The 27,017-nt window shown below is 50.3% G+C and overlaps 14 protein-coding genes across 14 annotated transcripts; 8 read left to right on the top strand and 6 right to left on the bottom strand.

The window, feature by feature from the left end:
• Nucleotides 1–496: 496 nt before the first annotated feature.
• On the bottom strand, nt 497–1,729 carry N7471_007783 (NAD(P)/FAD-dependent oxidoreductase; the record flags this gene model as incomplete). Its single annotated transcript, XM_057280502.1, has 1 exon — nt 497–1,729. One exon carries the CDS (start codon nt 1,727–1,729, stop codon nt 497–499), a length of 1,233 nt encoding a protein of 410 aa, XP_057134762.1.
• Nucleotides 1,730–2,371: 642 nt separating this feature from the next.
• On the top strand, nt 2,372–3,658 carry N7471_007784 (NAD-dependent epimerase/dehydratase family protein; the record flags this gene model as incomplete). Its single annotated transcript, XM_057280503.1, has 5 exons — nt 2,372–2,388; nt 2,457–2,662; nt 2,726–2,803; nt 2,856–3,313; nt 3,383–3,658. 5 exons carry the CDS (start codon nt 2,372–2,374, stop codon nt 3,656–3,658), a joined length of 1,035 nt encoding a protein of 344 aa, XP_057134763.1.
• Nucleotides 3,659–4,132: 474 nt separating this feature from the next.
• On the bottom strand, nt 4,133–4,380 carry N7471_007785 (uncharacterized protein; the record flags this gene model as incomplete). Its single annotated transcript, XM_057280504.1, has 2 exons — nt 4,133–4,281; nt 4,323–4,380. The coding sequence occupies 2 exons, from the start codon at nt 4,378–4,380 to the stop codon at nt 4,133–4,135; spliced, it is 207 nt and encodes a 68-aa protein (XP_057134764.1).
• Nucleotides 4,381–5,505: 1,125 nt separating this feature from the next.
• N7471_007786 (Zn(II)2Cys6 transcription factor) lies at nt 5,506–6,363 on the top strand (the record flags this gene model as incomplete). The annotated part of the gene is made up of 1 exon (XM_057280505.1): nt 5,506–6,363. The coding sequence occupies one exon, from the start codon at nt 5,506–5,508 to the stop codon at nt 6,361–6,363; it is 858 nt and encodes a 285-aa protein (XP_057134765.1).
• Nucleotides 6,364–7,148: 785 nt separating this feature from the next.
• N7471_007787 (zinc-dependent alcohol dehydrogenase) lies at nt 7,149–8,744 on the top strand (the record flags this gene model as incomplete). Its single annotated transcript, XM_057280506.1, has 5 exons — nt 7,149–7,311; nt 7,373–7,468; nt 7,534–7,761; nt 7,838–8,415; nt 8,466–8,744. The coding sequence occupies 5 exons, from the start codon at nt 7,149–7,151 to the stop codon at nt 8,742–8,744; spliced, it is 1,344 nt and encodes a 447-aa protein (XP_057134766.1).
• A 1,934-nt stretch (nt 8,745–10,678) lies between these two features.
• hapX (bZIP transcription factor HapX) lies at nt 10,679–12,208 on the top strand (the record flags this gene model as incomplete). Its single annotated transcript, XM_057280507.1, has 1 exon — nt 10,679–12,208. The coding sequence occupies one exon, from the start codon at nt 10,679–10,681 to the stop codon at nt 12,206–12,208; it is 1,530 nt and encodes a 509-aa protein (XP_057134767.1).
• Nucleotides 12,209–12,902: 694 nt separating this feature from the next.
• On the bottom strand, nt 12,903–14,545 carry N7471_007789 (RNA-binding signal recognition particle subunit SRP54; the record flags this gene model as incomplete). The annotated part of the gene is made up of 2 exons (XM_057280508.1): nt 12,903–14,411; nt 14,468–14,545. 2 exons carry the CDS (start codon nt 14,543–14,545, stop codon nt 12,903–12,905), a joined length of 1,587 nt encoding a protein of 528 aa, XP_057134768.1.
• Nucleotides 14,546–14,795: 250 nt separating this feature from the next.
• N7471_007790 (rRNA-processing protein RRP15) lies at nt 14,796–15,716 on the top strand (the record flags this gene model as incomplete). The annotated part of the gene is made up of 1 exon (XM_057280509.1): nt 14,796–15,716. The coding sequence occupies one exon, from the start codon at nt 14,796–14,798 to the stop codon at nt 15,714–15,716; it is 921 nt and encodes a 306-aa protein (XP_057134769.1).
• A 309-nt stretch (nt 15,717–16,025) lies between these two features.
• On the bottom strand, nt 16,026–16,771 carry N7471_007791 (ferredoxin family 2Fe-2S iron-sulfur cluster binding protein; the record flags this gene model as incomplete). Its single annotated transcript, XM_057280510.1, has 3 exons — nt 16,026–16,267; nt 16,329–16,435; nt 16,512–16,771. 3 exons carry the CDS (start codon nt 16,769–16,771, stop codon nt 16,026–16,028), a joined length of 609 nt encoding a protein of 202 aa, XP_057134770.1.
• Nucleotides 16,772–16,981: 210 nt separating this feature from the next.
• N7471_007792 (mitofusin complex protein UGO1) lies at nt 16,982–18,558 on the top strand (the record flags this gene model as incomplete). Its single annotated transcript, XM_057280511.1, has 2 exons — nt 16,982–17,344; nt 17,419–18,558. The coding sequence occupies 2 exons, from the start codon at nt 16,982–16,984 to the stop codon at nt 18,556–18,558; spliced, it is 1,503 nt and encodes a 500-aa protein (XP_057134771.1).
• Nucleotides 18,559–19,046: 488 nt separating this feature from the next.
• On the bottom strand, nt 19,047–21,357 carry N7471_007793 (alkaline phosphatase family protein). Its single transcript, XM_057280512.1, has 3 exons — nt 21,218–21,357; nt 21,040–21,160; nt 19,047–20,984 (listed from the first exon to the last, which is right to left on the bottom strand). The coding sequence occupies exons 1-3, from the start codon at nt 21,293–21,295 to the stop codon at nt 19,210–19,212; spliced, it is 1,974 nt and encodes a 657-aa protein (XP_057134772.1). The 5' UTR covers nt 21,296–21,357; the 3' UTR covers nt 19,047–19,209.
• Nucleotides 21,358–21,731: 374 nt separating this feature from the next.
• On the bottom strand, nt 21,732–22,700 carry N7471_007794 (putative class III chitinase; the record flags this gene model as incomplete). The annotated part of the gene is made up of 1 exon (XM_057280513.1): nt 21,732–22,700. One exon carries the CDS (start codon nt 22,698–22,700, stop codon nt 21,732–21,734), a length of 969 nt encoding a protein of 322 aa, XP_057134773.1.
• An 870-nt stretch (nt 22,701–23,570) lies between these two features.
• Nucleotides 23,571–24,054, top strand: N7471_007795 (KGG domain-containing protein; the record flags this gene model as incomplete). Its single annotated transcript, XM_057280514.1, has 2 exons — nt 23,571–23,831; nt 23,899–24,054. 2 exons carry the CDS (start codon nt 23,571–23,573, stop codon nt 24,052–24,054), a joined length of 417 nt encoding a protein of 138 aa, XP_057134774.1.
• Nucleotides 24,055–24,429: 375 nt separating this feature from the next.
• N7471_007796 (putative spindle pole body associated protein SnaD) lies at nt 24,430–26,997 on the top strand (the record flags this gene model as incomplete). Its single annotated transcript, XM_057280515.1, has 1 exon — nt 24,430–26,997. The coding sequence occupies one exon, from the start codon at nt 24,430–24,432 to the stop codon at nt 26,995–26,997; it is 2,568 nt and encodes an 855-aa protein (XP_057134775.1).
• Between the last annotated feature and the right edge of the window lie 20 nt (nt 26,998–27,017).

A 27,017-nucleotide genomic window follows, 5' to 3' on the forward strand; every position in this document is an offset into this window, starting at 1 on the left:
AATGCTTGGTTCGGACCTACAAATCACATACATCGAAACCAAGCCCTATGACGCCATTTGCTTCCAGAGTGGTTCTAGTAAATCTGCTGCGAAGACAAGATTTACAGCGATTTTCGAAAACAGTTTACCCCTCATTTAATTGATGGGCTTCCCCACTGTTTTGTCTCAGGGATAGTAGCCTCAATCAAGGATATATAGCAATATTCTATTCAGGGTGTTATTCCAACCTCCAATCTCCAGTTCACCTCTCTAAGCCTACCTACTAGGCGCATGCCCTCACATACACTACATCCTCTCCTACATACCGGAATGATTAAATGAAATACTGGGAAGTGATCCTTTTATTTGTGTTGTATAACAGAGATATATTTAGATGTGAAAAACACTGGCCACTTATTAAACCATTATGTGCGGTATGTAGTGTGTGAGCGCTGTTTCCCCCACATCCCCATAGGCATGGAAAAGTCTAACAGCGCATTCGGTGCCGGAATGACCTTTAAATCACCGCTCGCTCCGTTAAAGGACGATTCTCCGGAATCCGCGAATACGAAAGAACGCTGAGATCCAGGGTTTTGAACGCACCGTACACAATCAACTCTGCCACAGCGCGACCACAAGCCGGTGCCTGTTGACTTCCATGCCCAGAAAAGCCGACACAAAAGTAAAGGTTTTTCATAGTATCGTGTGCTCCAACGATGGCATTGTGGTCGAACGTGTTGAACTCGTAATGGCCCATCCAGGAATCAGTAACCCGTGCGGTATTGAACTGAGGAATTCGGCGAGTAATGATTGGCAAGATCTTCTCGTCCCAAGCATTCTCTGCAAAACTGAAATCATCAACGTCCACCGCGACGTCAGGACCAATTGGTGGGCAACCAACGAGATAATCGTTTGGTCCGTAAGACCGGAGATGGACACCCGTAGGATCAATAGTCAGAGGAAGATCTTGAGGAAGTGGGTCGTCGACCGAGAAGATATAAGTATAGCGTCGTCGAGCCTCAATTGGTAAACCGATGCCCGCCATCCTGGAGACTTGGGCAGCGCGAGTACCGGCAGCGTTGACGACGGTGTTGACTGAGATACTCTCGCCACTGCGTAGCTTGATACTCTGAATTTGGGGTCCGTCTGTAACCATCTCAATGACTTCATTGTTGATGTAATCGACGCCACTTTCCTGCGCCGACTTTCGCATCCATTCAACCATACCAATAGCATTGAAGGCCCCTTCATCTTTGGTGTTCAAGCTTCCAGCATCGAGGTCACCAGTGTAGAAAAATGGATATTTCCGCTTGACATCCTCCGCAGAGATAATGTCGGTCCCTGCACCACAATCCGCCTGGACCTGTTGGTCCTTTTGGAGAACCTTTGTGAATGACTGGGAACCGGAGAGGTAAAGATAGCCGAAGTTTCGGATCGGGTCGTCTGGCACACATGGATCATAACCAAAGTTGGAACCATAGCGCTTGACAAATGCGGCAGCATACTGGGCGATTTCCACATTGATCTTGGTAGCAAACTGCTGCCGCATACAGTTGTTGCTTGCCTTTGTTGCAGAGAACTGCAATGACGGGTCACGCTCGACGACGAGGACGGAGCCGTGGAAGCCTGTTGTGGTTTGCAAGTGCCAGGCAATAGACGAGCCACTGGTAGCACCCCCGACAATTACCACATCATAGTGACCAAGGCGTGGGGTTGTTGGGAATTTTGTTGAGAATTTCGGGGTCGACATCGTTGTCAATTGTACGTTGATATCCTTCGAGGGAGGCTAGTAAAAGAGAAGAGCGTACAGAGTATCACATTCCTGACCAATGCGAGATTTCCGCGCTTTATATATTGCTCTTCAACATCATCCATGGTTTGTCTCCTCCTCAGCCGCGACAAATGGAATCAACTTCCTCTTCCGGGTCCCCCATTGCCTTAGCCGTTCTCCAAGATAGTATTTCAAGGTGTATGTGTTTACGTCAAAATCAGGGGATAAGATTCCTTTTGGAGTGGGTAGGTACTATCTCCACTTTTCTGGGCTCCATCCATGGATTCGACTTCGGCTTATCAATCCTTAATTCTGGAAAGGCAGGATATACCGATTACATAATAGAAGCCATTTCCCGAGGTAGTTAGATGACAATCTATCATAACCTATCACAGGGGACTATCAATCCTTGATTCTAAAAAGCCCTGGAGGCAGCTGCCCAGGTGGGCAGGATATACCGATTACATAAGAGAAGCCGTTTCGACATTCTATCATAATCTATCACAAGGGACTGGTATAAGAATCCTTGCTTCTTTCGATCGAACTTTTTTTGGTTGTGCTTTTCTCTACAGTGATTTTGTCTTGAGCTGTTTTAACATTGGAGAAGAACTTACCGAAAACATGACTCGCATTTTCATGTATGAGCCCCGCTGGACTTACACCCAAATGAGCGTTCATGGACAATTTATACTTACGCGCTCTGAAGAACAGGTGTTTCTGGCTACATTGGCGGCGATGTTCTCAACGGTATTACACAAGCGCGACTTGCTTCAAGAATTGTGGCTTTAGTGCGAAATGAGTCTCGTGCAACACGGATTACTGAGAAATACCCATCTGTCACCCCGCTGATTGGAGACTTGGATTCTACCACTGCAATTCAAAATGAGGTCTCCCAGGCCGATGTTGTCCTCCGTAAGTTGCACGAGCCTTTTACATTGAGCGTGTATTTTAGATTGTACTAACTATAAATAACAGATCTGGCTAGCTCCAACCATATTCCTAGTGCGAGAGCTATTGTAGACGGTCTTTCGAAAACGCAGCGACAAAACCCAGGTAGCATACTCCAAAACGCACCTTCGACACACGAAAATCTAACATCAATTAGTTTGGATTCAGATTTCCGGGGCTAGTCTTCTTTCTGGGCCGGAGATCGTGAATAACAGCTATGGCGAAGCCCGCTCTAAGGTTTATAACGACCTAGCAGGAATTTCTGAAGTCCGAGATATCATCAACTCTTCCCCCAAAAGGGTTGTAGATCAGCTTATTACCAGCCTGTCTACCAGTCAACCTTCCGTCCGGACAGCGATTGTATATGGGCCTATGATTTACGGCTTGGGAAGAGGCCCTGTCAACCAACGAAGCATCCAAATCCCGGACTTAGCAAAGGCAACCTTGAAGCATGGGCAAGGCCTCCACGTCAGGAAGGGCCTTAACACTTGGAGCCATGTTCATATCTCGGACATCACGCGTCTGATCGTGTCGCTGGTCGCAGAGGCTTCCAGTTCGACCAATCAGCCGTTGTGGAATGCGAACGGGATCTATTTCCCCGAGGCGGGAGGACTGGTAGGTCACTAAGAGCATATACTGACATATAAAACACTTGGCTGACCGCTGCTCTCATGCTTCGATTAGTCGTATCGCGATATTGCGAAGAAGATGTCCTCTTTTGCTTATTCGAAGGGCCTTATTAAGTCGCCCCATACCCAGGAAATCGATGCTGAGACAGCAGACCGGCTCATTGCGCATGGTTCTGTTCTTTGGGGAACAAATGCTCGAACATCAGGCGATCGCGCCCGTCAGTTGCTCGGGTGGAGCCCTCAGGGTCCGAGTTTAGAGGAGGAGATTCGACGAGCGATACTGGCGGAGGCAGCTGTCTCTGGCAATAAATCCTCGGAGAAGCTGGCATGATCACATGAATGTGAAATAATAATTTTTGGGGGGCGTATGTATAGATTGATTCGGTTATTGGTCTTTATCAAGTGGGCTAGCTGGTCAAATTGTTTAGCACACCGTCCATAAATGATTGAACTCAGAAGCATAAAAGCCTCTTTGATGCTATCGTCGTAATCTTTTTTCGGGAAAATCATTAAGTTGAAGGTAGCAAATTGGCTCTTCGCTCTCAGGAATACCGCGAAGAGAGTTGGTAGTGGTGATGCGGAATTTCGTTGATCCAAGTGCCGCACAAATAATTTGTTTTAGAAGCTCGCATCACAGTAAATTAAAATGACAGTTCTCATTACGATTGGTTGTACTATACATGGGGAACCAGCCCTGGAGGGTACACAGTAGTGACAACCTTGGAAGAAACCTTGGAATTGCCCCCGTATGACTAATCGTTATGTCCTGCCCTTTAGGGTCCCGGTTTCCTTCTTGACCATCATCTCATTTAGGCCACTCAACGACGAATGGCTGCATCATGATACCACGCATTCGCTGTCTCACAGGCTGCGGCACGTGCCGATCTCGACATTTGAAATGCGATGAGACTCGTCCCGGTTGCCAGATGTGTCTCACACTAGGTGTGCCCTGTCCTGGTTACCGAGGTCAGCTGAAATGGACCCAGTATACTCACTTACAGTCGGAATCGCAACAGAAGGAGGAACCTCAGGAACGTGTGTTTCGGCGTCCATTATTTGCAGGTAGGTTTTGTTCTAGCCCTGTGCAGAATTGCACCTAACAAAAACGACAGAGAATGAACAAAAGTTAATGGCGCAAAAGACCGTCAAGAGTCTTCGAAACCAGACTGCGAATGAAGCCCTTGAAATATTGAATCGCGAAGTTAGTTCCCAAACTACCAGCTCGTCGGAGAGCTTGTTTCAGGGTCCCTTCGGTGTTTTAAATGTCACCACAGATAAGGCCCCGCCAAACGAGTTCACGGAATCGAGCCCGCGTCCAGCAAGGCCCCAAAAGCCGCAGCCAGCAATACCATGGCAATCCTCAGAGATAACACCGGCTAATGAGGCACGACCTGATTTTTGGACGCCAGAGTCTTCTATCTCTAGTCCTCATAATCATGCCCTGGTTTCCTCGCCAAATGAAAGCTCCACTCCGGGAATCGGGACCTTGGTTCATTTCAGTAACAATCAAGAGAACGGTGCTTCATATCCACCTTCTCTGGGACATATTCTCTCCCCAGTCTTACCCTTCTCGCCTTTTGTACCCCCCGCTTCCCACGTCATTCCGGAACGAGCACCGCAGCTTTTGCGTTATTTCAAAAATCAAATTGTCTCACTTTCGTTCCCTCTCAAGGGCAGCAAAAAATGTCCTTGGCAGAATATTCATCTCCCCAGAGCTGAGAAAGCATATGCGGAACTTTTACTTCATCAAACTGCTAGCAACACAGGCTTGTCTTTGTTCTATTCTCTCCTAGCTGCCAGTTGTCTCCATATCTCTTCGAGAAACGACACAACCTTAGATTGGGACAAGTTCGGAAAGCAATACAAGCATATTTCCAGGCATCATCTCGAGCTTAGCATCCAACAAGAGATAGCCTCGGACACGCGAGTAAAATACAAGGAATTGCTAATGGCTTTGTTATCAACAGTGATGCTCGAGGTGCCATCCACCCGAAATCTTAGCATGTCACTGGCATTTATGCTAATATTCTGTGTATTCAGGTCACCTGTGGAAATTATACCGACGCCCAGAATCTTCTGGTAGAATCGGAATGCCTAATTCGGAAAAGAGGCCTACCAAAAGTTCACAAATCACTCAAAGTTCGCACTCTCCATCACGTCTACACTTATATACGCATAATGGCCGAAAGCACATGTGGCTGTGCTCTTCTGGATATATGTCCTGCACGACCCAGCACCAGGCTCGTCTCTAACGAAGCGGCCTTTCATTCCTTACGAAGTTTCCGTGTGGCAGATGATAGCACGATATCTGATTTAAATGCATCCGTGGAAAAGGCCCTTGATATTGGACATAATGACATTCATTTGGAGGTACTGGGGGTCTGGAAAGATTCACTCTTCCAAGAGATGTACGGCCTGCCGGAGTCTTTGGTGGGCCTTTTATCCCAGACCATCCGTTTAGCAAATGAACAAGAGCTGCTGCATCGCGATACGAGCCTTGACCTTGATATTGTCATGACCCTGAACGAAAGGACGAAGATTCTGGAGTACCAGGTTCTCTCTTGGAAGCGAGATATGGAAGTTCCAGGTACTCAAGAAGCCAGTTCGTCGACGTTGGGTCGTGAACACGCGAAGGCAAGAGCAGGCTACTACTTGAGTTTAGCTGTGCATCAGGGTTTGATTCTGTTTTACTATCGACGAATGCACAACATCAATGCTTTGATTCTTCAGGATACAGTCCTAAAGGTGCTTGACTTCATCAAGAAAAGCGAGGAGTCTGCCATGGCAGATGAACATTACAGAGCCTCGCTACTTTGGCCCGCCTTCATTGCAGCATGCGAAGCCCTGGATCCGAATTTGCAAAGAAGTCTACTCGATTGGATTACTTCTACTGGGCTTCGTACTTCCATTTCCGCTTTTACCGCTGCTGCCGACATTGTTCAGCAGGTGTGGAAACTGCGACAAGAGAGGATGGACTACACAATAAGCTGGTTCAATGTCATGGATCATGATCGCTGTCCGATCATTGCTGTCTGATACCCTTTTTCTCATTATCATCTCGAATATGTAAATGGCCTCCATTTATGGTACATAATATAATTTCCACATGGATGTATGTGACATTTACAGGGTCGTTACATTCTTCTGTTAACTGCCTTCTTATAGCTCTAGATGTCTCCCTACGATTCGAGAGGAACATGAAAATGATGGCTACATGTACGGAAGGAAAGGAAGAAAGGGAGTTTACGGATTAGCCGAAAAGAGTTAGCGTAGTTCCGGGTACGGGCCGAGAAACAAAGTGTGAGTGTCTTAAAAGAGTGAACTGTTTTCGAAAATCGCTGTAGGAAAATATTCAAAATGGGCCTATGATATTCCCTCGCGATTGGTATTCATGCCATGTAAAGGTCAAGTAATCTTGAAACGCTCATGAAATATACTATTTCTCTGCAACTAAACCCCGATATATATCCCAAGAGTATTGCGCACCAGGAACTCTCATGTGCTCAATTTGGTCCATGACATGCTGAAGACATAACGCTCAGTACGCAGCAAAATCTATGACAGATTGGACAATTATTATTATTATCGACGTCAAAATGAAGGATAGCTCTGGTTGACGCATACCCGACATCATGGTGATGTCAGTTGAGCGAAAACCCCCAAACCTTGAGTTTCGTCATTTACATACATTACCAAGGAACACCTGCGGACCTGCTCGATGAGTATAAAGCTGTGCTGGAAATTCTTATTACCCCCATGGACACAGTGAACACATAAACTCACTATCTCCCAATCATACATACCCTCAATTAGATCCAAAAATGGCTATGACCCAGGCAGCAAATCTGGTAGAAAAGAGCCTTGGCCACGGTGATAATGCAACAATCACCACCGACGTGTCCAGCTATGACAATGAACATGGAGTGGAGACCGGAGAGATGATCCAGGCTAATACCTGGCAAGGGAAGAACCGAGTCAAAGTTGGTAAGCGAGAGAGGCAATTGCCAGTTTAAGCCCTTTTTGCATTGCTGATCACTGTGATTAGTGCAAATGCCGAAGCCACGGGTGATTGACCCTGGAGACGTGATTGTCAGGGTGACAGGAAGCACTATTTGCGGTAGCGATCTTCACCTGTATCACGGTATGAAGAGAATCCCACAACCATCCGAGCGAGCGAGTAGACTGACACAACTGTGCCGGGCAAAGCGGTTATTCCTCAGCTGGAGAAGGGTGACGTGCTCGGCCATGAATGCTGTGGAGTTGTCGACAGTATAGGGCCCGAGTCAAAGAAGGTCAAAGTTGGAGAACGAGTTGTTGTTTCTTTTCCGATTGCCTGTGGGGATTGCATGAATTGTCGGAGAGAGTACTATTCTCAATGTGATAGGACCAACGAGAACACTCTGACCAATGCCTTGTATGGCAAGCGAACTGCAGGTAAGTTGAACAGGGTAGCCGATATGCATTTCACCTGGCCCCGAGGGTCCCGAGATTCATACTAAACTGGGAACAGGCATCTTTGGATATTCTCATTTCACAGGTGGGTTTGCCGGTGGCCAGGCCGAGTACATTCGAGTTCCATACGGCGACGTCAATCTGCTTTCCATTCCAGCCGAAGTACCTGACGAGAAGGCACTTTATGTCTCGGATGTTATAGCAACATCATGGCACTGTGTGGTCGACACCGGTGTGAAGGAAGGAGATGTTGTTGCGATCTGGGGAGCCGGACCGATCGGGCAGATGTGTGCACAGTTCAGCTTCTTCCATGGAGCTAGTCGAGTCATCCTTATCGACGGAGGTGATGGTGCATGGCGATTGGACTTTGTGAAGACCAAAGCGCCAAAGGTTGAGACGATCAACTTCACTAATCTACCCAGAGGCGAATCAGTGACATCACAGCTAAAAAAGATGGTCGAGGGCGGGCCCGACGTTGCTTTGGAGTGTGCAGCGGGTGAATACGCTAAAGGATGGGCGCATTACTTCGAGCAGATGCTTGGGATGGAGACGGATACTTCGGAGTTGTTGAATGAGATGATTACTGCTGTTCGCCCGTTCGGCCATGTTGGGGTGACGGGTGTCTATGCCGGATTTGTGAGTTCACCGGTTTTCGGAAGAGTGAAGTATCTAACAATCATTCTCAGACCAATCACTTTAACATTGGGGCTCTGATGCAGACAGGTATTCACCTTATGGGTAACGGGCAGGCTCCTGTCCACAAGTATTGGAAGCACCTTATGGATCTCATTCAGAAGAACGATATCAATCCGCTGGATATGGTGACCCACCGGGTCCGTCTGGAAGACATGGAGAAAGTGTATGCGATTTTCAATAAACGAGAGATGGGCATGCAGAAGGTCTTCGTGCAGACCAAGCACTCTGCTCCGCCAGCAGAAGGAGCCCCTCAATTAACGGAGTTGTGAATGTTTATTACGTTGATGTCGATTAATTTGCGATTATTAGCCTGTGCTAATTACCCCTCAGACATACATCACTTGACCCGCCTCTTGGAAACGTTCAATGGCAAGGGGGTCAAGCTGATCTCGTCAATGGAAGGAAATGCATTACTTTTTTTTTCTTCTCAACACTTCATTGACTCCCAATGGACCTGGAAAGTAGGAGTATTTTGTGGATCAAATACTAGAAAATTAGAGATATTCTAGGTATCAACGTAGAGTTCATGTCCCTTGCAGATTGAGAGCTCTGTATTGATCGGCTTCAGCTGGAATCCACTTCGCTCATTTTTAGATTCTATACTTTAATTTATCTCAGCAGATCAAGAGCGAATTGTGGGTCCCTGATATTGCTAGAATCTCACGAAGAGACTGCGTCATCAAGTCGGTTTATACTACGGAGTATCCGTTTCATCATCATAATCGCACTGAAAAGATACGACCGAGGATAGTGGATCGAATTCTCGGATCGCCGAAAATGGGCCTCTAAACGCGATGGTGTGCCGTCCAATGGCGGCGACTTCTTTCCACGCATTCCACTTTTTCCACCGTCAATCTCTGCATACGCACGTCACAAACAGCTTTGGCTGTGACTAACTAGCGGTGGTGTTCTCCAGATCGGGCCATGTACACGAAAGTTCCGCTGTTCGGCCCTCGCTCGGGATGAGGTTGGGGACCATCCCGAGGTCATTCACTGATTGATAAGATTCTGCTGTGTGGGGGGTTCTTCCGAGGTTGGCCACCACCAACCATTTCTACAGAAGGACGACCCAATCACCCAGAGAGGAAAGATACGGCAGTGGAATAGAGACATTTTTGCCGGTGTCCGGTTCAACCCTTGGATTGCGGTCAGCCCTGGAGACGAGAGGCGTTAGTGCAATCAGATAAGATCAGAGAGACCGAGAGCGGCCCTACGGGATCCAATTCCCATGTCGATCCATACTCTCACCGCTGGTGAATGACTCCTGGAAAAGTTCTTTTGCGCATTGGCACGTTCTCATTGGCCCAATCGCCGTTTCTGCTAGGTAATAGCTCCAGGCTTGGTAGACCGGAAGTAGGGGGAGTCTTGCCCACCCATGGTCAATGGATTGACGAGACGCTCCACTCGAGCAAATTTTACTTTGACTGGAGAGTTCTGATCCGTGTCGTCTGTCATTGAGTCATCGACGATCAGACGGGTGAACGGTGAGCTGCATAGGAAGTTTAGCACGTTACGGAGTATGCAATTGAGAATTGGGACGGAATCATTTGCTATTGCAGCTGTCTTTTGCTAGCTAGTTCAAGCAATTGATATTCGAGCTGTGTCGAGGAATCAGTACACGCTGGTAGCGAAGAAAATAAGTTTAATATATTTTTACAGTAAAGAATGTTGCGTCAGCCCACCAACGCTTTCTCGGAACCATCTCCACTCAGATTCGGATCAGATAAAAATTTCAGAGGGGATCCTCGCGGGATTAGGTTTAGCATAGTAAATGAACCAATCGTAAATCAGCAGAAAAAAAAAAAGAAGAGCAAACCCTGGAAGAAGGGCAAAATGGTATACAGCCGAAAGGTCAATGTCCGAAACCGGCATCATGTGAGCACATAATCTAATCTGATCATCGGCCACTTTTTCTCGGCCTTTCCCCCTCCCTTCGCATGTTTCTCTTCTCTTTAACTTTTCTATGCTATTTGTGTGTCCATTCCTCGTCTAATTATTCCATACAGGACAGATTTTGAAGGAATACTCGTTCCTCATTCTTCCTCTCCAACTGCCCAGGTGGTCTTTTTCGCTTATCGGCTCATATGAGCGCACTTCCGCTCTTCCGACCGAGAAACGGCTCGTGCGTTTGCCCCGACCACATCCGATTAGTTGTCCCCAACTGACCTCAAACACAGTATTTGAACATCAATCTGGTGTCAAAATGGCCAGTGGTGTGTCTATGACACCTGCTCCAGCTGGAGTTCCTGCACTGGCTCTCGCTCCGGCCCCCACGCTGGCCGCCAGGCCCTCTGTAGCCCCTTCTCCAGGACCGGGTACACCCGGCTCCATCACCTCGAGAGAATGGGTAATCCCACCACGTCCCAAGCCTGGCCGCAAGCCAGCTACAGACACACCGCCAACCAAACGCAAAGCGCAGAACCGAGCAGCTCAACGAGCGTTCCGTGAGCGTCGGGCCGCCCGTGTTAGTGAACTGGAAGAGCAAATGAAGGAGATTGAAGATAGCCACGATATTGAAGTCGCCTCGCTCCAACAGCAAATTGGAAACCTCTCCGGTGAGGTTGATCAGTGCCGCGAGGAGATGGGCTGGTGGCGCGACCGATGCCATGCCTTGGAGAAGGAAGTATCTATCGAGCGCAGCGCAAAGGAAGCCCTTGTTAAGGAATTCCGGTCATCTCTTACTGGCACTAGCGTCAGCAAGCCTGCCCCCATTCCGGACTCTGTACCCTTGCCACCTCGCAAGACCAGAAGCTCCCGAATGGAGGATGTTCAGCCTACTAGTATCGAAAGTAACAAGGAAGATGGACAGATGAATGTACCTCTGGGGTGCAACAACTGCTCTAACGCCCACTGCCAGTGCATCGAAGATGCATTCGGCATGCCAATGGATACTCACGAGTCATCTCGTTCTAGGCACTCACCTCATGGGGTGGGCAGTCCGGAACGAGACCACAGGGATCCCCACATCAAGCCCGATCCCGAAGAGATGGAAATCGACTTCACCGCTCAGTTCTCTAGCGTCCCAAACCAGTCTCACGACCACGACGTCTCCTCGCCCCCCGTTGATCCCTGCGGGTTCTGCCAGGACGGCACTCCCTGTATCTGCGCCGAGATGGCCGCACAGGAGCAGCAGCGTGTACGCAACATTAACACATTCGAGACCAACCGTCTCGCGCCAATCCAATCCATCTCCCAATTCACCCCACCCCCATCCGAGGGAGACGTCCGCTCAGAAGTGACCCTCCCACCCATCAGCCAAGCGACCAACCCCTGTGCCAATGGGCCAGGCACCTGCGCCCAGTGTCAAGCCGACCCCCGAAGCACTCTTTTTTGCAAGACGTTGGCAGCCTCCCGGTCAGCGAGCGGAACTCCATCGGGAGGAGGCTGCTGCGGAGGCGGAGGAAAGGACGGCGGATGCTGCATGTCAAGAAATGCCCCCGCCACCGCGCCCAACCCGCGTAACAACGCCGCCATGTCTGCGCAACCTCCCGCACCCAAGCCCGCTCCGCCTTCAGAGCTAACGCTCAGCTGTGCTGACGCTTTCACCACCCTGTCTCGCCACCCGAACTTCTCCCGCGCCAGTGACGAGATCTCGACCTGGCTGCCGAAGCTCCACACCCTCCCCGACCCACGCGAAATCGCTCCTCCAGGCAGCCGCGCTGCCATGGAAGTCGAGGCTGCAAGTGTCATGGGTGTGCTGCGATACTTCGATCGTCGCTTCGCTGAAAAATAAACAATCCTCATTGTGGATCTCATGCGTCCGGGTTCCCTTCCCCCTTTGCTTGCATTTTTTCCGCACTTTTGATACCCAACCCCCCTCTCTCCCGGGCGCTCCATGTACCATCATACGGACTTGTTTCATATCCTTCCTGTCTTTCTCTCCCTGCATCCCACGGGGAATCAACCCGGGCTTTATGTATATATATACAGCTCGATTTATTTTCCATCTCCCTCCCAAAAGCATGACATGTTGATTCTCACTCGATCTCACTGGGCTCACCCGGTGCAGGGTCTCCTGGCCGCTATGAACATGGTCAGTGGTTGATCTGGTGGACCCTTTGTTTTCGATCTCAATCCTCTCATTTCATTAGACGGATGGATTTTAGCGGCGTTTCTCTTTAAGGGTTATGTGTACAACGTGGTTTTATTATGAATGAAATGATAATACCGCACTGCAATTTCCCTCTATCAAAAGCGTAATTCGAGTTGTAGAAAAAGAAGAGGATATGATTCCTTTTTCAGGATGGTATATGTGATAGTGATAGGCTCATTACCAAGTTTATTCTCGTGTACAGGTGTTGCACATAATGTGAAGGAGCAAGAAAACGCCAAACACCAGCCCAGATGCTAAGTTGATGAGCCAGCGGTTTGATATGGAAAGGAGAAAAAAAGGAGGGACGCAACAAGAAGATCGTCAAAGACCGAGTTTAACGTCCTCTTCCACGTCCACCACCACCACCACTACCACCGCCGCCACCTCCCATTCCACCCATCAACCCGCCCATTTGGCTCATTAGGCTCTGCATATCCGGCATGCCGCCGCCCCCACCTCCCATCATCTGCATCATCTTGGCCATGTCAGGCATACCAGGCATACCACCGCCGCCAGCACCACCCATCGAAGCCATGCGCTTCTGCATGGCAGCCATCTGCTGGTTCTTGTTTCCGCCTTTCATCATGTTCTGAGCTTGCTGCATCTGCTTCTTCTGGCCGCCAACACGCTTGGCCATGCCGGCCATCATGCGGTGCTGGGAGAGCACGTCCTCGACCTCGCGGACGGTGGTTCCACTGCCGTGCGCGATGCGGACCATGCGGCTAGGCTGTTCAACGAAGTTCTTGCCGTCGCCGTCCAGCTCGGCTACAGTCATACTGTCGAAGATGTAGACCATGCGGCGCAGCTTCAGTGAGCCGTCCTCGTCATCCAGACCCTGGGTCATGTTTGACAGACCGGGGATCATGCCAGACAACTTGGACAGCGGGCCCATTTTCATGATCGATGTGATGTTCTCTCGGAAGTCGCGCAGAGTGTAGATACCTTCCGCAATGTGCTTGTATGTTTCCTTGGCACCTGCGGAATCCTTCGTCATGGCCTGGACGTGCTCAACCAGTCCGGCGACATCGCCCATGCCCAGTAGCTTCTGAACGAACGCGCGGGGCTCGAATCGCTCTAGGTCCATCATGTGCTCACCGGTACCAAGGAAGATAATGGGAGTGTGCGTGGCGGCGACGGCGGAAATGGCACCACCACCGGCGGCATGGCCGTCAGTCTTGGTAATAATAATAGCTCCAAAGTCTGCCGTTGCCTTGAACGCCGAGGACTGGGCCTCGGCAGATTGACCAATTGTGCTGTCAAGCACGAGAATAGTCTGGTCTGGCGTCACGGCAGTCTGAATTTGTGTCATTTCCGTGAAGAGCTCCTCCTCCTGTCGGTGACGACCACTGGTATCGACAATGATGATATCGAAACGCTCCTTTTTAAATTTGGCCACACCCTCTGCGGCCACGACAGCAGGATCCGTCTGCGTCAGACTACCATAGTATGGGATTTTAGCCTTGGTAGCGTTCTGCTTCAGCTGATCAAAAGCACCAGCACGGAAGGTATCCGCGCAGACTAACGCTGTCTTGAATCCTCGCGTCTGGTAGTGCCGAGCCAGCTTTGTACACGTTGTTGTCTTACCCGCACCCTGCAAACCGACGAACATGATCACATTGGAGCGACCCTTCTTCGGACGGAATGAGTCTGCATGCGGGTCCACCAATTTTACGAGCTCATCGAAGACGGTCTTCTGGATCAGTCGCTTCTTGTTCACTGCGGCCGGGAGCGAGGCGAAGTTCACGCTGGCCTTGATCGATTTGCGTAGCGTTCCTACGAGACGGACGTTGACATCGGCGGAGAGGAGAGCGGCGCAAATTTCCTTGAGCATGTCATCGAAGGCCTGTTATTGTATTAGCAGGCTGGCTTGTAGGCCACATTGGACAACACATGGCATACCTTCTCATCGAGGTTATTGGACCTCGTCAGGTCATTGACGGCGGAGTTGATTCGCCGCCCAAGGTCTTGAAGAACCATTGTGAATATGTGTGTAGATGTAAACAATTAGAAAGAAAATCCACAATACGACCCGTAGTCGTTATGATTCCGCGATGGAGGAGGGGTGAAGGTGAAGCCCGTCGAGAGACCAGAGAGGCGATGTGGAGGGGCCAATCGGAGAGCCGACGCTTTCTCACCGCCCCAAAAAAAAGTTGTGATACGGGCACTTTTGGATCAGCGTCTTGATTTTCTTCTTTACTTGCATTTATTACATTATTTTTTTGTGACAATGCCTCCTACTTTTTCCAAGAAGCGCAAGGTCCTTGATGGCCTAAAGGGCAACACTGGCCGCAAGAAGAAGTTCGTCAAGCAGCGCTTCTATCACAGCAGCTCCGAGGACGAAGAAGAAGATGGTGATTTCAACCCCGTCAGTCTTGAAGACTCAGATGCCGAAGAAGGAGGAGTCAAAGTGGCCAAGCCCTCGGCTCTCGATCTTCGCATGAAGAAGGCAAAGACACAAGAAGAAGCACCTGCACCCGCACCGGAACCGAAAAAATCAGACGCTAGCGACTCAGACTCCAATGCCGGCGAGGAGATCGAGCTGGACGACGAAGACCTCGAGAACGACGACGATGAAAGCGACGTCTCTGGATCTGACGAAGATGATGATCTTTCCGACTCGTCCCCGGCCGGCAAACCTACAGGCGCCAATCGTGGCCGAGCCGTCCCCAAGCGCAACGACCCTACCGCATTCTCAACCTCCATCTCCAAAATTCTGTCCACAAAACTTCCTACCTCCGCACGTGCTGATCCCGTTCTCTCACGAAGCTCGTATGCCGCGAAGCTGGTGAACGAGGCTGCAGATGAGAAGCTCGACAATGCCGCGCGGGCTAAGATGCGCGCTGAGAAGAAAGAGGAAATGGATCGTGGCCGTGTCCGTGATGTGATGGGTATCAAGCGAGGAATTGCCGGTCCCGTCGCTGAGGAGGAGAAGCGCGTGCGAAAGATGGCGCAGCGTGGTGTCGTGAAGCTGTTCAATGCTGTGCGCGCGGCCCAAGTCCGAGGAGAGGAGGCGGCCAAGGATGAGCGCAAGAAGGGCACAATTGGTATGGGAGAGCGGGAGAAGGCTGCCAACGAGGTCAGCAAGCAAGGATTCCTTGAATTGATCAACGGAAAGAAGGGAAAGCCTTTGAACATCGAAGAGGCGTGAGCTGGATCTACGATTACCCATGGCATGTTTCTGGCGTTGGGAGAATTTTTTTTTGTTATATATTTCTTTTTACATTGTAATAGAATTACTTATGTGGAGAGTCTTGTTGATTAAAATAGTACAGGAGATTTTCATTTTGAGATACCGTGCAAGTCTACTAGATGCATGAGATGAATATTACAGTACAATGTCCTATTTGGTGTCCAAATAAGACCACAAACCCCCGTTGTGACCAGCTGTCTGGATTCAGATAAGAGGTGAGGGTATTCAAGAGCCAAACAGTCCCTCCTGGGGTTTTTGTTGGTGTCTTTATTTCGACTCAAAGTCGCTTGCTTGGAGATTCCGTGTCATGGATGGCAATCGCACGACCAATCCGTCAAGATCCTTGGTCATGATCACCTGGCAGCCCAACCGAGAGGTCTCGGTAAGCCCGAAAGCCAAATCCAACATGTCGTTCTCGTCGTCCGATGGCTCTTCCATTTTATCAAAGGTGTCCGGGTCTTCCACAATCACATGGCACGTTGAGCAGGCACAGGATCCTCCGCACGCACCTATTCCCAGATTAACGTCAGACATTTGGGGTTAAATACGCATTATATCGGCTCAACTAACCTTCCATTTCAAGGTCATTTGCCTGTGCGATGTCGAGTAGGTTATCGCCCTCGGCAACCTGGAGGTCTATCTTGGTGCCATCCTTGTCGATGAATGTCACGTTGATCCTACAGAGTCATTCAGCATGCAGCGCAGATAGCGCAAGAGCGCGCTAAGATCTCGGGAGCAATCTGGTGGGCTTACTCTTCTCCGGCCTTTGGCGGCGTGATATGACCATGCGCAGCTTGTGCAGTCACCGAGAAAGCACGCCGGGCAGTATTATATCCTTTCCAAGGTGATTGGAGGCTTCTCTGTGCGTTGATTTGCGAGCGAGTGAGTGTTGTGATTCCGGTGTTCCTCCATGACCTTGAATAACTCAGGCATCTCCGCGATTGAGTCAAACAAATATCCCCGGTCTTCGGTACACGGCGCAACTGTTGACCAACTTCCCGCCAGAAAGCCATGTTGCAGAAAAGGGAATAAATCAATTAAAAGGGGAATTTGAAAGTCAAAAGAGAAAAAAAGAGGATCCGGGGGAAGATGGGAAGAGGGAGCATTGATCGTCCAATAGCCGCGGAGGAAAAAAAAGACTGACAAAGCTTGGGCGTTCGGACATTCCACTCCTCCCGTTCTTCTTTCCCCGAACCCTCTTTAACTCCGACTAACATCACATTATGGCGTCTCGTGAAGGGATCAATCCCTTGCGGCCGTACTATATCCCTCCGTCTGGCTTATCGCCAGCTTCAAATGCGCCTCCCGAGGTGGCATCGCCGTCATCGGCCCAGGTGTTTGGCAGCACAGCTCGTGATCTCATCCCGGACTTGGACTATACCGATTATCTGGAAGCCTCGCCTTCTGTGTCTGACTGGGTTCGCGATGCATTGAACCGGGCGCTTGTGCGCTACATCAAGGTCCTTACTGCACAGCCGTTCGATGTCGCCAAAACCATCTTGCAGGTGTATGTCGTACCAGACGCCACAGAGGAGCAGTGGGATCGGAACTCGACACCGGGTGCTGAAGGAAGCTCTTATGCTTCGGTAAGAAGGCTGCTCTCTATAGCTGATATACAGCTTTGAATCCCACGACAAAGGACTGACGGAGTTGCGTATAGGACTCAGAATCGGATGATGATGAAACTAGTTACTTCACCTCAGCCGCCCCTCCAACGCCGACGCCGAGTACACCTCGATCTCGCAAATCACGCCACCACATCACCGATCGTAGTGGCTATATTCGGCCAGAGTCTGCCGCACAGTCCAAACATGCCTTGACTCTCAAGAACTCGAACTCCCTGACCGAAGTTCTTTCCCAGCTCTGGTCCTCCAGCGGCCCAACCTCCCTCTGGAAGTCCTCTAACACTGCATTCATTTACTCACTTCTCCTGCCGACCTTGAACACTTTCATCCGCAGTCTTCTGACGGCAATTGTCGGCTTGCCAGAAGAAGACATTTCCATGTCAATGACAGCGGACATTCTGACGGCATCATCCCCTCTGGCAACGCTGGTCCTGTCATTCGTTTCATCCTCGCTATCCGCCCTGATCCTAGCTCCTATCGACACCGCTCGTACATTCTTGATGCTCACACCAGCAACTCATGGGCCGGGGTCCCTCGTCCGAGCTATCCGCCAGCTCCCTACACCCAACTGCACGATCCCCTCGCACCTCGTCCCAATCACCATACTTCACTCAAGTCTCCCCAACCTCATTATGACCTCGACACCACTCTTTCTCAAATCATATCTGTCCATTGACCCCCTCCTAAACCCCAACGCATGGAACCTCTGTGCCTTCCTTGGCTCAGGACTTGAGCTCGCCGTGCGATTCCCACTTGAGACCGTGCTCCGCCGCGCCCAGATCGCCACATACACATCCTTGAGTCTGCGCCAAAAGTCATCAGGTGGTAGCATCCGTGCAGCATCTATTGATGCTTCCGATGTGGAAACCATCGTCCCTACCCCGCGCACATACCGCGGTATCATTGGTACAATGTGGCATGTTGTTTATGAGGAGGGTGTCAGCTCGAAACCGTCCGACACAGAGCGTGCCAAGCAGCTCCTCGGCCAGCGTCCCTCACAGCAGAAGCGACAGCAAGGCCAGGGTATTCAAGGCCTGTACCGCGGCTGGCGTATTGGTATGTGGGGCATCGCCGGCATCTGGGGAGCCAGTCTGTTGGGCGGAATCGCTGGTGGTAGCGAAGACGAGGTGACAACAAGAGGTGGCTATGGCCGTTCTAGCGGTGGACGCTTCTAATCGACGCCATCGAGCTAGGAGGCCTTGGTCTTCGTCTTCCTTTTGGAGGCCATCAAATCGCCACTCACCTGACCCAATTAATTATTCGTGAAGAGACATCCCTCAAATCAAGTCTCTGCGATTGTCTTTCATTTCCCAAACCTCTTGCTATACTGGCCGAGACAGTTCGATATCTTGAATCTTCCAGATTGGCAACGTCGGAAGCATTTCTCCAATTGCGCGCCTCATTGATATTCGGTTTCCACTCTCCTCTCGTTCCCCCCCTTGTCTACATCTTATACCCCAGTGAATGGACCCAGGGGACAAAGTCGATCGGCGTCATGTTTTTGGTTTAGCAGTCGCTGCAGCGAAAACCGTGTATAAAATCCCCCCTTCCCTCACTACATAGCTATGTAAGGAGATACAAATCATAGCCCGATCCCGCCCCGGGCTTGCTAGGCATTTAATTCATTTGATGATTACTTATAGAAACCGAATTCTTTTAAATTGTGCTATTCAAGGTCGCGCTAATCCCACTGCTGTCTTATCCGGGGGATCATCATACCTGGGAGGCCACCTGCTTGGAATATCTAATAATATGGTCACCCAACCTACCCTGAACAGATTCGAATGAGCAAGCAAGGCGATCCATCTGAGAAACGACCAAATCAACTAATCTAGTCTCTCAATCTTCCATAGTCGATCTGCAACTTGAAAGTAGAGATCATTAACCATCTCAACAATCCACTTCGTCAACTCCGGAAACCGTCCCACAACAGTCCCAAGCACCACACTCCAACCAAGATCCGGAATCACATCCTCAACCACACGGCCCGGCGGCAGAGACGGGCCATGAACACTCGCATCGCGATCCAACGGAACACTGAGACGATACTTCCAAACAACCTCCCCATCCACATACAGCGAGTAAGTAAGGACCGAGCTACGAGCCCGAACAGGCGCAGCAGCAGTCGACCCAACATCTTCAACCTCATCCGCAATATCGATAAGCCCGAACTTACTATTCCCATTCGGCGCATACTTCACCATAACATCCTCAGAGTCTGTCTGGTGGTACGTACGGACGGGGAGGTAAAACATGCTCAATGGGCCAACACTGAACTCATGAAGTCCTGCCCCAGCCGTATTAGGCAAAAGCTGATCGGCACCTAATTTGAGTTCCGGGTCCGGGAACCTAGTAGCACCGAATTCATGTCTATCACCGCTAAGCATGACGATACGGATACCTAGATCGCGCTCCGCGCGCCACATCGCTTCGAAGACGGTGCGACGCTCGTCCAGGAACCCGCCCCAGGTATCGGTCGTGCCGACATGCCAGTTCTTAGTGAATGGCACGCTGGAGGAAATGATTTTCCAGTGTGTGCCTGCTGGCTCCGGGGTTGAGATGTACGTGAGTAGGGATTGGAGCTGGGAACCGCCGAGGATGGTTGAGTTCTTATGCGAGGGCTCGGTGCGGTAGGTGCGTGTGTCCAGCATGAAGAATGAGGCTGGGCCGTGCGTGAAGGCGAAGTAGGTTACGTTGTCTGGGTGGGCGAATGGTGCTTGTGGGATGGGTGGGTTTGCTCGCACGTGGTAGTGGATGAAGGGGTCTGCTGCTGCGGGATACGGAGCCGTTTCGTTGCCCTGCGACCAGTCGTTTTCGATCTCGTGGTCGTCCAGAGTGTGTAGCCAGGGAAGGTCGATGGCGCGGTTTTCTTCTGGTCCGTGGGTCCAGGAGGGGGATGAGTAGACGCGTCTGTACTCGCTCCGGTAGTGCGACATTGTTGAGCCGAAGCGCCAGGGGACGTCTATGTAGATGAAGTCCCCTAGGAAGAGCATGAATGCTGGGCGGAGTAGCTTGGGCAGTTTGGCGAGGGCGTCGGTCATTTGTTCGAGGCCTGGGATTCGCAGTGGGTGTGATAGTAGGTTGTAAGGGAAGTTGGGCTTCACGCAACTTGATGTTACAAAGGATAGTCGGCTTGCTTCAGGAGTTTCGGGCGATGGCGCCGTGATAAATGTGCCAGACTTGTTGTTAGACAGCGAGTAGCGATAATGTGTCCCCGGCTTCAGGTCGGTTAGGGTCACATTCGTAGTGAAGTCGGTGGAGTTATCCAGCTTGTAAACGATGCCCTCTTCGTACCAGTCTTCGCTCATTCCAGAGACCTCCTGGAACATGACTGCCACTGGTAGGCGAGCCGAATCTGGCTCGCGGAAGACCAAGTTGGCAGTGGTCGGAGAGACATATCCAATGCGTGAGAATGCAACATTTGTGGTAGGATAAAGTAGAATACCACGGGTCAAAAAGTCAAGCGTTAGCACTGCCAGGACGACATTGATTAATATTGTGATCCTGGTCCACAGGGGCCACTTTGCCGAGGGCAGCCCTGTCAACAGTGTTTTAAGCACAGAATCGCCGGCATTGGCATGGCGAGGCACTGACTTATGCCCTGTGAATCACGTAGTTAGAATCTCATATTGTGATTATTTGAAGTGGAGCCTTACTGTTTGAGCCTCCGGTTTTAGCTGTCTGGCTTTGCTGAGGCTGGGTGAGCAATGAGAATATTGACGATAGGTACACCACTAGGGAGGTAACCACAAGAGGCACAAAGTGATGGCCAGGGATCTGTAAATATGTGAGTTTTCTGAAACGCGTGATTGGCTGTCTATGGGGGCCTTATACCCATCGCAGAAACGTGAAGGTCGTCAGCCGGATGATCGCCGAGCTGGTGGCTACAGCAATGCGCCGTAGGGAGGCCATTATGCAAGGCAATATGACCAATTTTAAAGAGTGAGAATCACTGCATGCTAAATTAAAAAAACGGAGAATGCGAAGAGCGAAAGATGGTCCAAGTGGTGGTGATTGATATGATGACGTATCCATCCAGGGACAAGATCGACAATACAAAAGACTTGGATCGTATTGTCGTATTGGTTGATTTTGAAAATCAACTTGCCCTCCATGGCTGTAAACTGTATAAATTGTACAACTTATGTCTATTGCTTGACTATAAATTGAATTTACTTTAACCACAATGGTAGTACCGACAATTTAGGTACTGCTGAGGCTCTAGTAACTCTCCCACGTGCCTTGGAAGTTATGCAGGCCAAAGGACATTGCCAAAGCCATTCACTACATTTGAAATTCAAGTTTATAGCCATGTGGTTTGTCTGAGATGCTAGACATTCACTTTGCTTCATTGACGTCCCTGATTCAGCATATCTTGAAACAAACTATTGAGACTGCTCGCCATCGGCCCTGCCGACATTAACTGCTGAGCTGCCACGACCACATCTTTCATACCCATGCTCAGTAACATCTGAGCAGCCCACTGCCACGGTTTCGCCGTGCCCCCAGGCAGAGCATTGTAATACTCCCAACCCATAATGCCACCAAAATTGGGAAACTGCTCGACCAACATTGCCAGAACAGGTCCAATCTTCTCCTGGGACACATAACCCTGTGACCCATTACCCGGGTTTGTCAACAGGCCATACACAATCCGTCGTGGAGACCACCCCTGGGCAACCATAGCAGCATACATCCGTGGATCCTCAGCAATACCCCAGCCATTGTAGAACTGGGTATTGTACCAGCCGATCTTAGAAGCACGAGCCTGCTCGAGTTCACGGTAGTCAAAGCCAGATAGGTTCCCAATACCAAGTAGTGCAGCTGCCACAGGAGCCAGGGTAATGATAAATGCGTCGCCCAGGTCGGCCTTGAGTCGGTCGATGAGTCGGATGATGCCTTGCAAAGACATGACCTCTTCTACATCGAGATCGATTCCATCCAGGCCATGGCGGCGGATCACGGTCAGGAAAGGATAATAAAATTGTTCGAATTCCGCCCGGCTGCCGTCAAGCCGTGTGAAGGAGCCTGGGGCGGCCCCGCCTAGCATGCCCATCACTTTCACGCCTTGCCGCTGCATGAGGGGCACTTCGGCCCATAGGGGGTCGAATTTGGCGTTGTCTGGCGGGTCATCGTTGAGAGTGATATCTCCTGGTGCACCGTTCAGGTGAAAAGCCGCGAGAATAACATGTGATATTCCGGTGTTGTTTTCGAGGAGCGGGAGCATGGAGACATACTGACCCCCACCTGGGATGAGTGTTTGGTGGTACAAGATCACCCGCGGGCGCTCGCCGAGTCCGCCTCGGATAGGTGGCATTTTGAAGAGAGCAAGATATTGAATACCCAGCTATACGTAATTTGGAGGAACTTTATTCCATGGGCTTCGTTTGTGAGAGCTGGATGACACGCTTAAGCTTTGGCGGCAGCTGTGGGGGTTCGGGATCGTTCAAGCTCCTGGCGTCCGAGAGAAATAACCACAGAGAAATAAATGAAACTCCAGAGTTATGCAATGACGAATTTGCAAATCAAAAATGGAATCATCCGGTGAATATCGCTGCAACACAAAGTAGTAGATCGGACTGAGCACCTGCGCACGATAAACCCAAATCCCCACTGACTAAGCTGGATAGTAGATCCATTTTTGGGCTAGGCTACTAGCTCTTTACAAGGAACTAGGATTATTACTGGGGATTAAGTAAGGCTAAGTTCATAGTACATAGTTTAAATTGGATAGGACTTTCTAGGGCATCTTCTCATCCTCATCTCACACGGGCCTGGATCACCGCCCCAAATACTAGAACCATGGACGCTGATCCCTATATCCATGGCGTTGGATTCGGCTCGTTGGGCAAGACCTGAAGAATGACATCAAATTTGAATATCGGATTGGTGCTCCAGCAAATTGAAACGAGCAACCAGGAACACAGTGCATCCCAAGGTGGACTTCTTCCAGACATACACGAATGGCATGTATCTATCCCATCACAGAAAGCTAACCGGCGGACTTCGAAGGGAATGTCAGAGACAAGCCACCATCGCCTCCTATGGGCTGATAGAGGCAAAATAGTCGTTTCTGGAGACTATATAAGTTGCAGGCGATGCCCATCAAACCAGCCTTGTGGCGAAGCAACATCTTCTTGCGGAGCACCGTATACTTCTGGTATCAACTTCGACACTCCATAGCATGATGGCTTTGATCAGCAGTACTCGAATCATGTCACGTCCACTTCTTAGACTGCTTCCATCCGCACAGTCTGTAAATGTTGGATTGTGGCATCGCCGTAATGTCGCCACAGTACCACCACCCAATCCTCAAAACCATCCCAACCCTGGGAATTTTGCAAATCGTCCACGCGAAGAGCTTTCAAAAATAGCCCACAAGGGTGGGAAAAAGGGTGGGAAAGCCACCGGCGTGGGTGGATTCCATAAAATGGATCCAGAGAAACAGGTGAGAGTGCCGCAACACCAATTAGGTAAGAGGTCTAGTCGTTAATTCTATGAACGTGAGTAAATAGCATGCTATCGCTTCGAAAGGCGGTCGTGCTGGTTCTCGTTCTCGGAAAAAAGCACCAGGAAACGGGGAAACCGAGTTAGAAGCCGAAAAGCGCGGCCGATCGCATGAGCCCTCGGTGGTTCCACCTGGATTTGAAGAATGGAAGACAATGGCTTGATTTTCGATCAAGCTGATAAAGCTGTTAATATCAGAATCAATTTTATGCAAATAAGAAAAAAATAAATGTGAAACAAGAGAGCAGAGAGAAGTAAGAAGTAAGAAGCATATCAGACACAAATAGCCGCTAGACCTAAAAAGGCAGTGGATAAACATTGATGCCTCAGGCGCAAAAATACAACCCGTCGCGAGATTCTTCAATCTTTCTTTTTCTCCCCGCAATTTGGTTATTGTTATTTCTCTATTTACTCGGTTGATATTTTTCATTTGGTAGCTCTCGAGTGCAACCCCAAGGGATTGCATTTGACCTCTGCTTTGGCAGATTTAGCCTTATCGGGTTGCCCTCATCTTTGCGCATCCGCACGCGTGCGCAACCATGGCCAACACAGGCTATACCTCGCCATTTCCAACCTCACATGACACCATCGGGCAGTCAACATTGGTGACGCCTCTCTTCATGCCATCCTCTCCTCCCCAACATCCTTCAAGCCCATTGGGATCTCCGTCAACCGCCCAAACACCTGCAACCTCCCAGACTCCCGCGACTGAGCGCGTCGCAGCGCAACGTAGCAACCAAGGTCGCGACCACGTTATTGACGATCAATACCATTCCGACAATGAAATGCAACATGTCTCTCGACCCCCCTCTCCTGGAAGCCCAACAGGCTCAGATCTCGATGCGCGTCTTGCCGATTACACCTTGGATTTCAGCAACTTCCCGAGCGGCCATTTTGCTTTGGATGGACATGAGGAAACTCTGCCCCCTTTCCACCAAGATGTAGATAAACTGTCGGATGTTGGGGGCCCAGAAGACTTTACTGCGAATATGGAGAAATACCTAATGGGCGATGAGGAAGATGGAGCGAACCATGAGAATGAAGCTGAAGTAGACTACGGATCAGTACGACGATCCTTCCGGAAGTCGCAGCAACCCGCGATCGAAGAAGAAGCCGACTCTGGCGAATACAGTGAATTCGGACCGCCAGTGGATATGTCGACCCCTTCACACCTGTTACACCGGACCAGCGCTCTCCGCAAAGATTCGACTCATCTGGAAGGTATTGAAGAATACCCCGATGATGACGAGGCCCAGGATTCCGCATCCCCTTCCGTCCGAAAATTGTCGGACGCCTCCAGTCATGCACCAGAGGAGCAGAATGAGGATCTTCACCAGCAGATCGCACAACTGCAACAAGCTTTGAAGGAACGCGATGACCAATTGCACAAAAACCGCAATCGTGTGCTCGAGGCTGTTTCTGCTGGTGAGCAGATCCGTCATCTCCAGACAGAATTGCAGCGGAAGAATGCTCTCCTGGATGAGGTCAATGCCAAAGGTAGCGACGAGGCAATGCTGCGCGAGCAAGTCCAGTCGCTTCAAAAGAAAAATGAAGAGCATGAAAAGCTATTACGCCAGTCGAGTATGAATACCACGGATCTCAATCCTCTTTTGATCCAGATTCGTGAGATGCAACAACAGCTCCAAGAGAGAGATGCACAGAACCCTTTGGACAAGGAGCGGTTGGAGACAATTGCTCACCTGCGCCAGCAACTCAATCTTTCCCAAGAGCAGGTGCGAAAGCGCGATGAAACTCTAGATGAGACATTCAACAAGCTTAAGGAAGTCACACGGGTTAAGGATACACAAATACAGGAGAGAAACTCGGAGATTGATCAACTCCAAGCACAGATCGACGACTACGGGCTGGAGAATGAGAAACTCGAGTCGGAATTAGAGCGTGCACACAATGACTATCAGGTCCTCGAGGAACGCTTTATCGACCTGGAAATTAGAAATCGTCCTCTGGAGGAGAAGAACACTACACTGGAAGCAAATCTCACTCGTGTTCAATCCCATATGGAAGCCCAGGAGAGTGCTCTCAAAGCTGCTGCAGCGGATCTGCCTATCAGTGGCCATAGCACCTACAGCGAGATTCTCGACCTGATCAAAGATTTGGGCCCCGGGGATCCCGCATCCCCACTCCACTCACCATTGAAGGACAAGTTCCTGGACACCCAAGGTGTGCAGCAACCGCAACAACCAGACATGCCAACCATTGCAAGCCTGCAGCAAGAACTTCAGGAGCTATCCGCCGCACAGAAAGCCGCAGATACCGAAGCAGCACGTCTGCGTGATCAGTCAACCGAAGCCCAGACCCTTATCAAAACCATCGAAACAGAGAACTCGCGACTTTCCAGCCGGGTTGCCGAGCTCACAACAGCCCTAAACAAGTATCAGCACGACCTAATCCAAGCGCAAGAAGAGCATGCCGAGTCCCTCGAGACCATCGCCCGCTTGCAAGAAGACAAGATTGCCGAACCTCCCAGCCCACCCCCCTCACCCCCAACAGCGCGCGGAGCTCTCAACCCAGAGCCAAGAGGACCGGACACAGCAACCCTGGAAGCGAACCACCAAAGCCAACTCCGCAGCCTACAAACCGCACACTCAACGGCAGTCTCAACTTTGCGCGCCTCGCACGCCGAGTCCATGCGCAAAATCCGCAACCTCCTTACAGCCGCCGAGCAACGCGAAACCGATCTACGCTCGGAACTTGAAATTCTCCGCACCTCTTCTAGTACCTCGGAAACCCATCTACGCAAGAGCTTCAAAGCAGAACTCAGACGCCTGGAAGACACCATCGCCGCAAAAGACGAAACTGCCGCCGCGGTTGACCAGCGCATCGCTTTGTCGGTGGACAAGCGTGAGCGCGAGTGGGAGCGGCGCATCGACCTCCTCCTCAAGGAGCGTGATCGCATGGCCAAGGCATTGATGATGAGCTGGGGTGAGAAGGAACTTGGTCGTGGGCCGGGGTCTTTGGCCGAGGGTAATGGCAAGGAAAGCCGTCGTCGTGATCGAGACCGTGATGTGGATGCCAAGAGTGGGCAGGCTTATCGCTACAAGTATGCTCAGAAGCAGAAGTCTAAGAGCACGGAGGCTAGGGCTTAGATGGGTTTGTTTAATCTTGT

This window comes from Penicillium samsonianum (genome assembly GCF_028829775.1).
Source record: "Penicillium samsonianum strain IBT 33392 chromosome Unknown utg000004l_segment0_segment0, whole genome shotgun sequence".
NCBI classification, from domain to species: Eukaryota; Fungi; Ascomycota; class Eurotiomycetes; order Eurotiales; family Aspergillaceae; genus Penicillium; species Penicillium samsonianum.

Bases quoted from the DNA above. Each gene is read 5' to 3' on its own strand.
- N7471_007793 (XM_057280512.1), bottom strand. From the start codon at position 21,295: ATGGCCTCCCTACGGCGCATTGCTGTAGCCACCAGCTCGGCGATCATC. The intron at 21,161-21,217 runs GTATAAGGCCCC...ACATATTTACAG, and splicing joins CCTTCACGTTTCTGCGATGG to ATCCCTGGCCATCACTTTGT. The intron at 20,985-21,039 runs GTAAGGCTCCAC...CGTGATTCACAG, and splicing joins TAAAACCGGAGGCTCAAACA to GGCATAAGTCAGTGCCTCGC.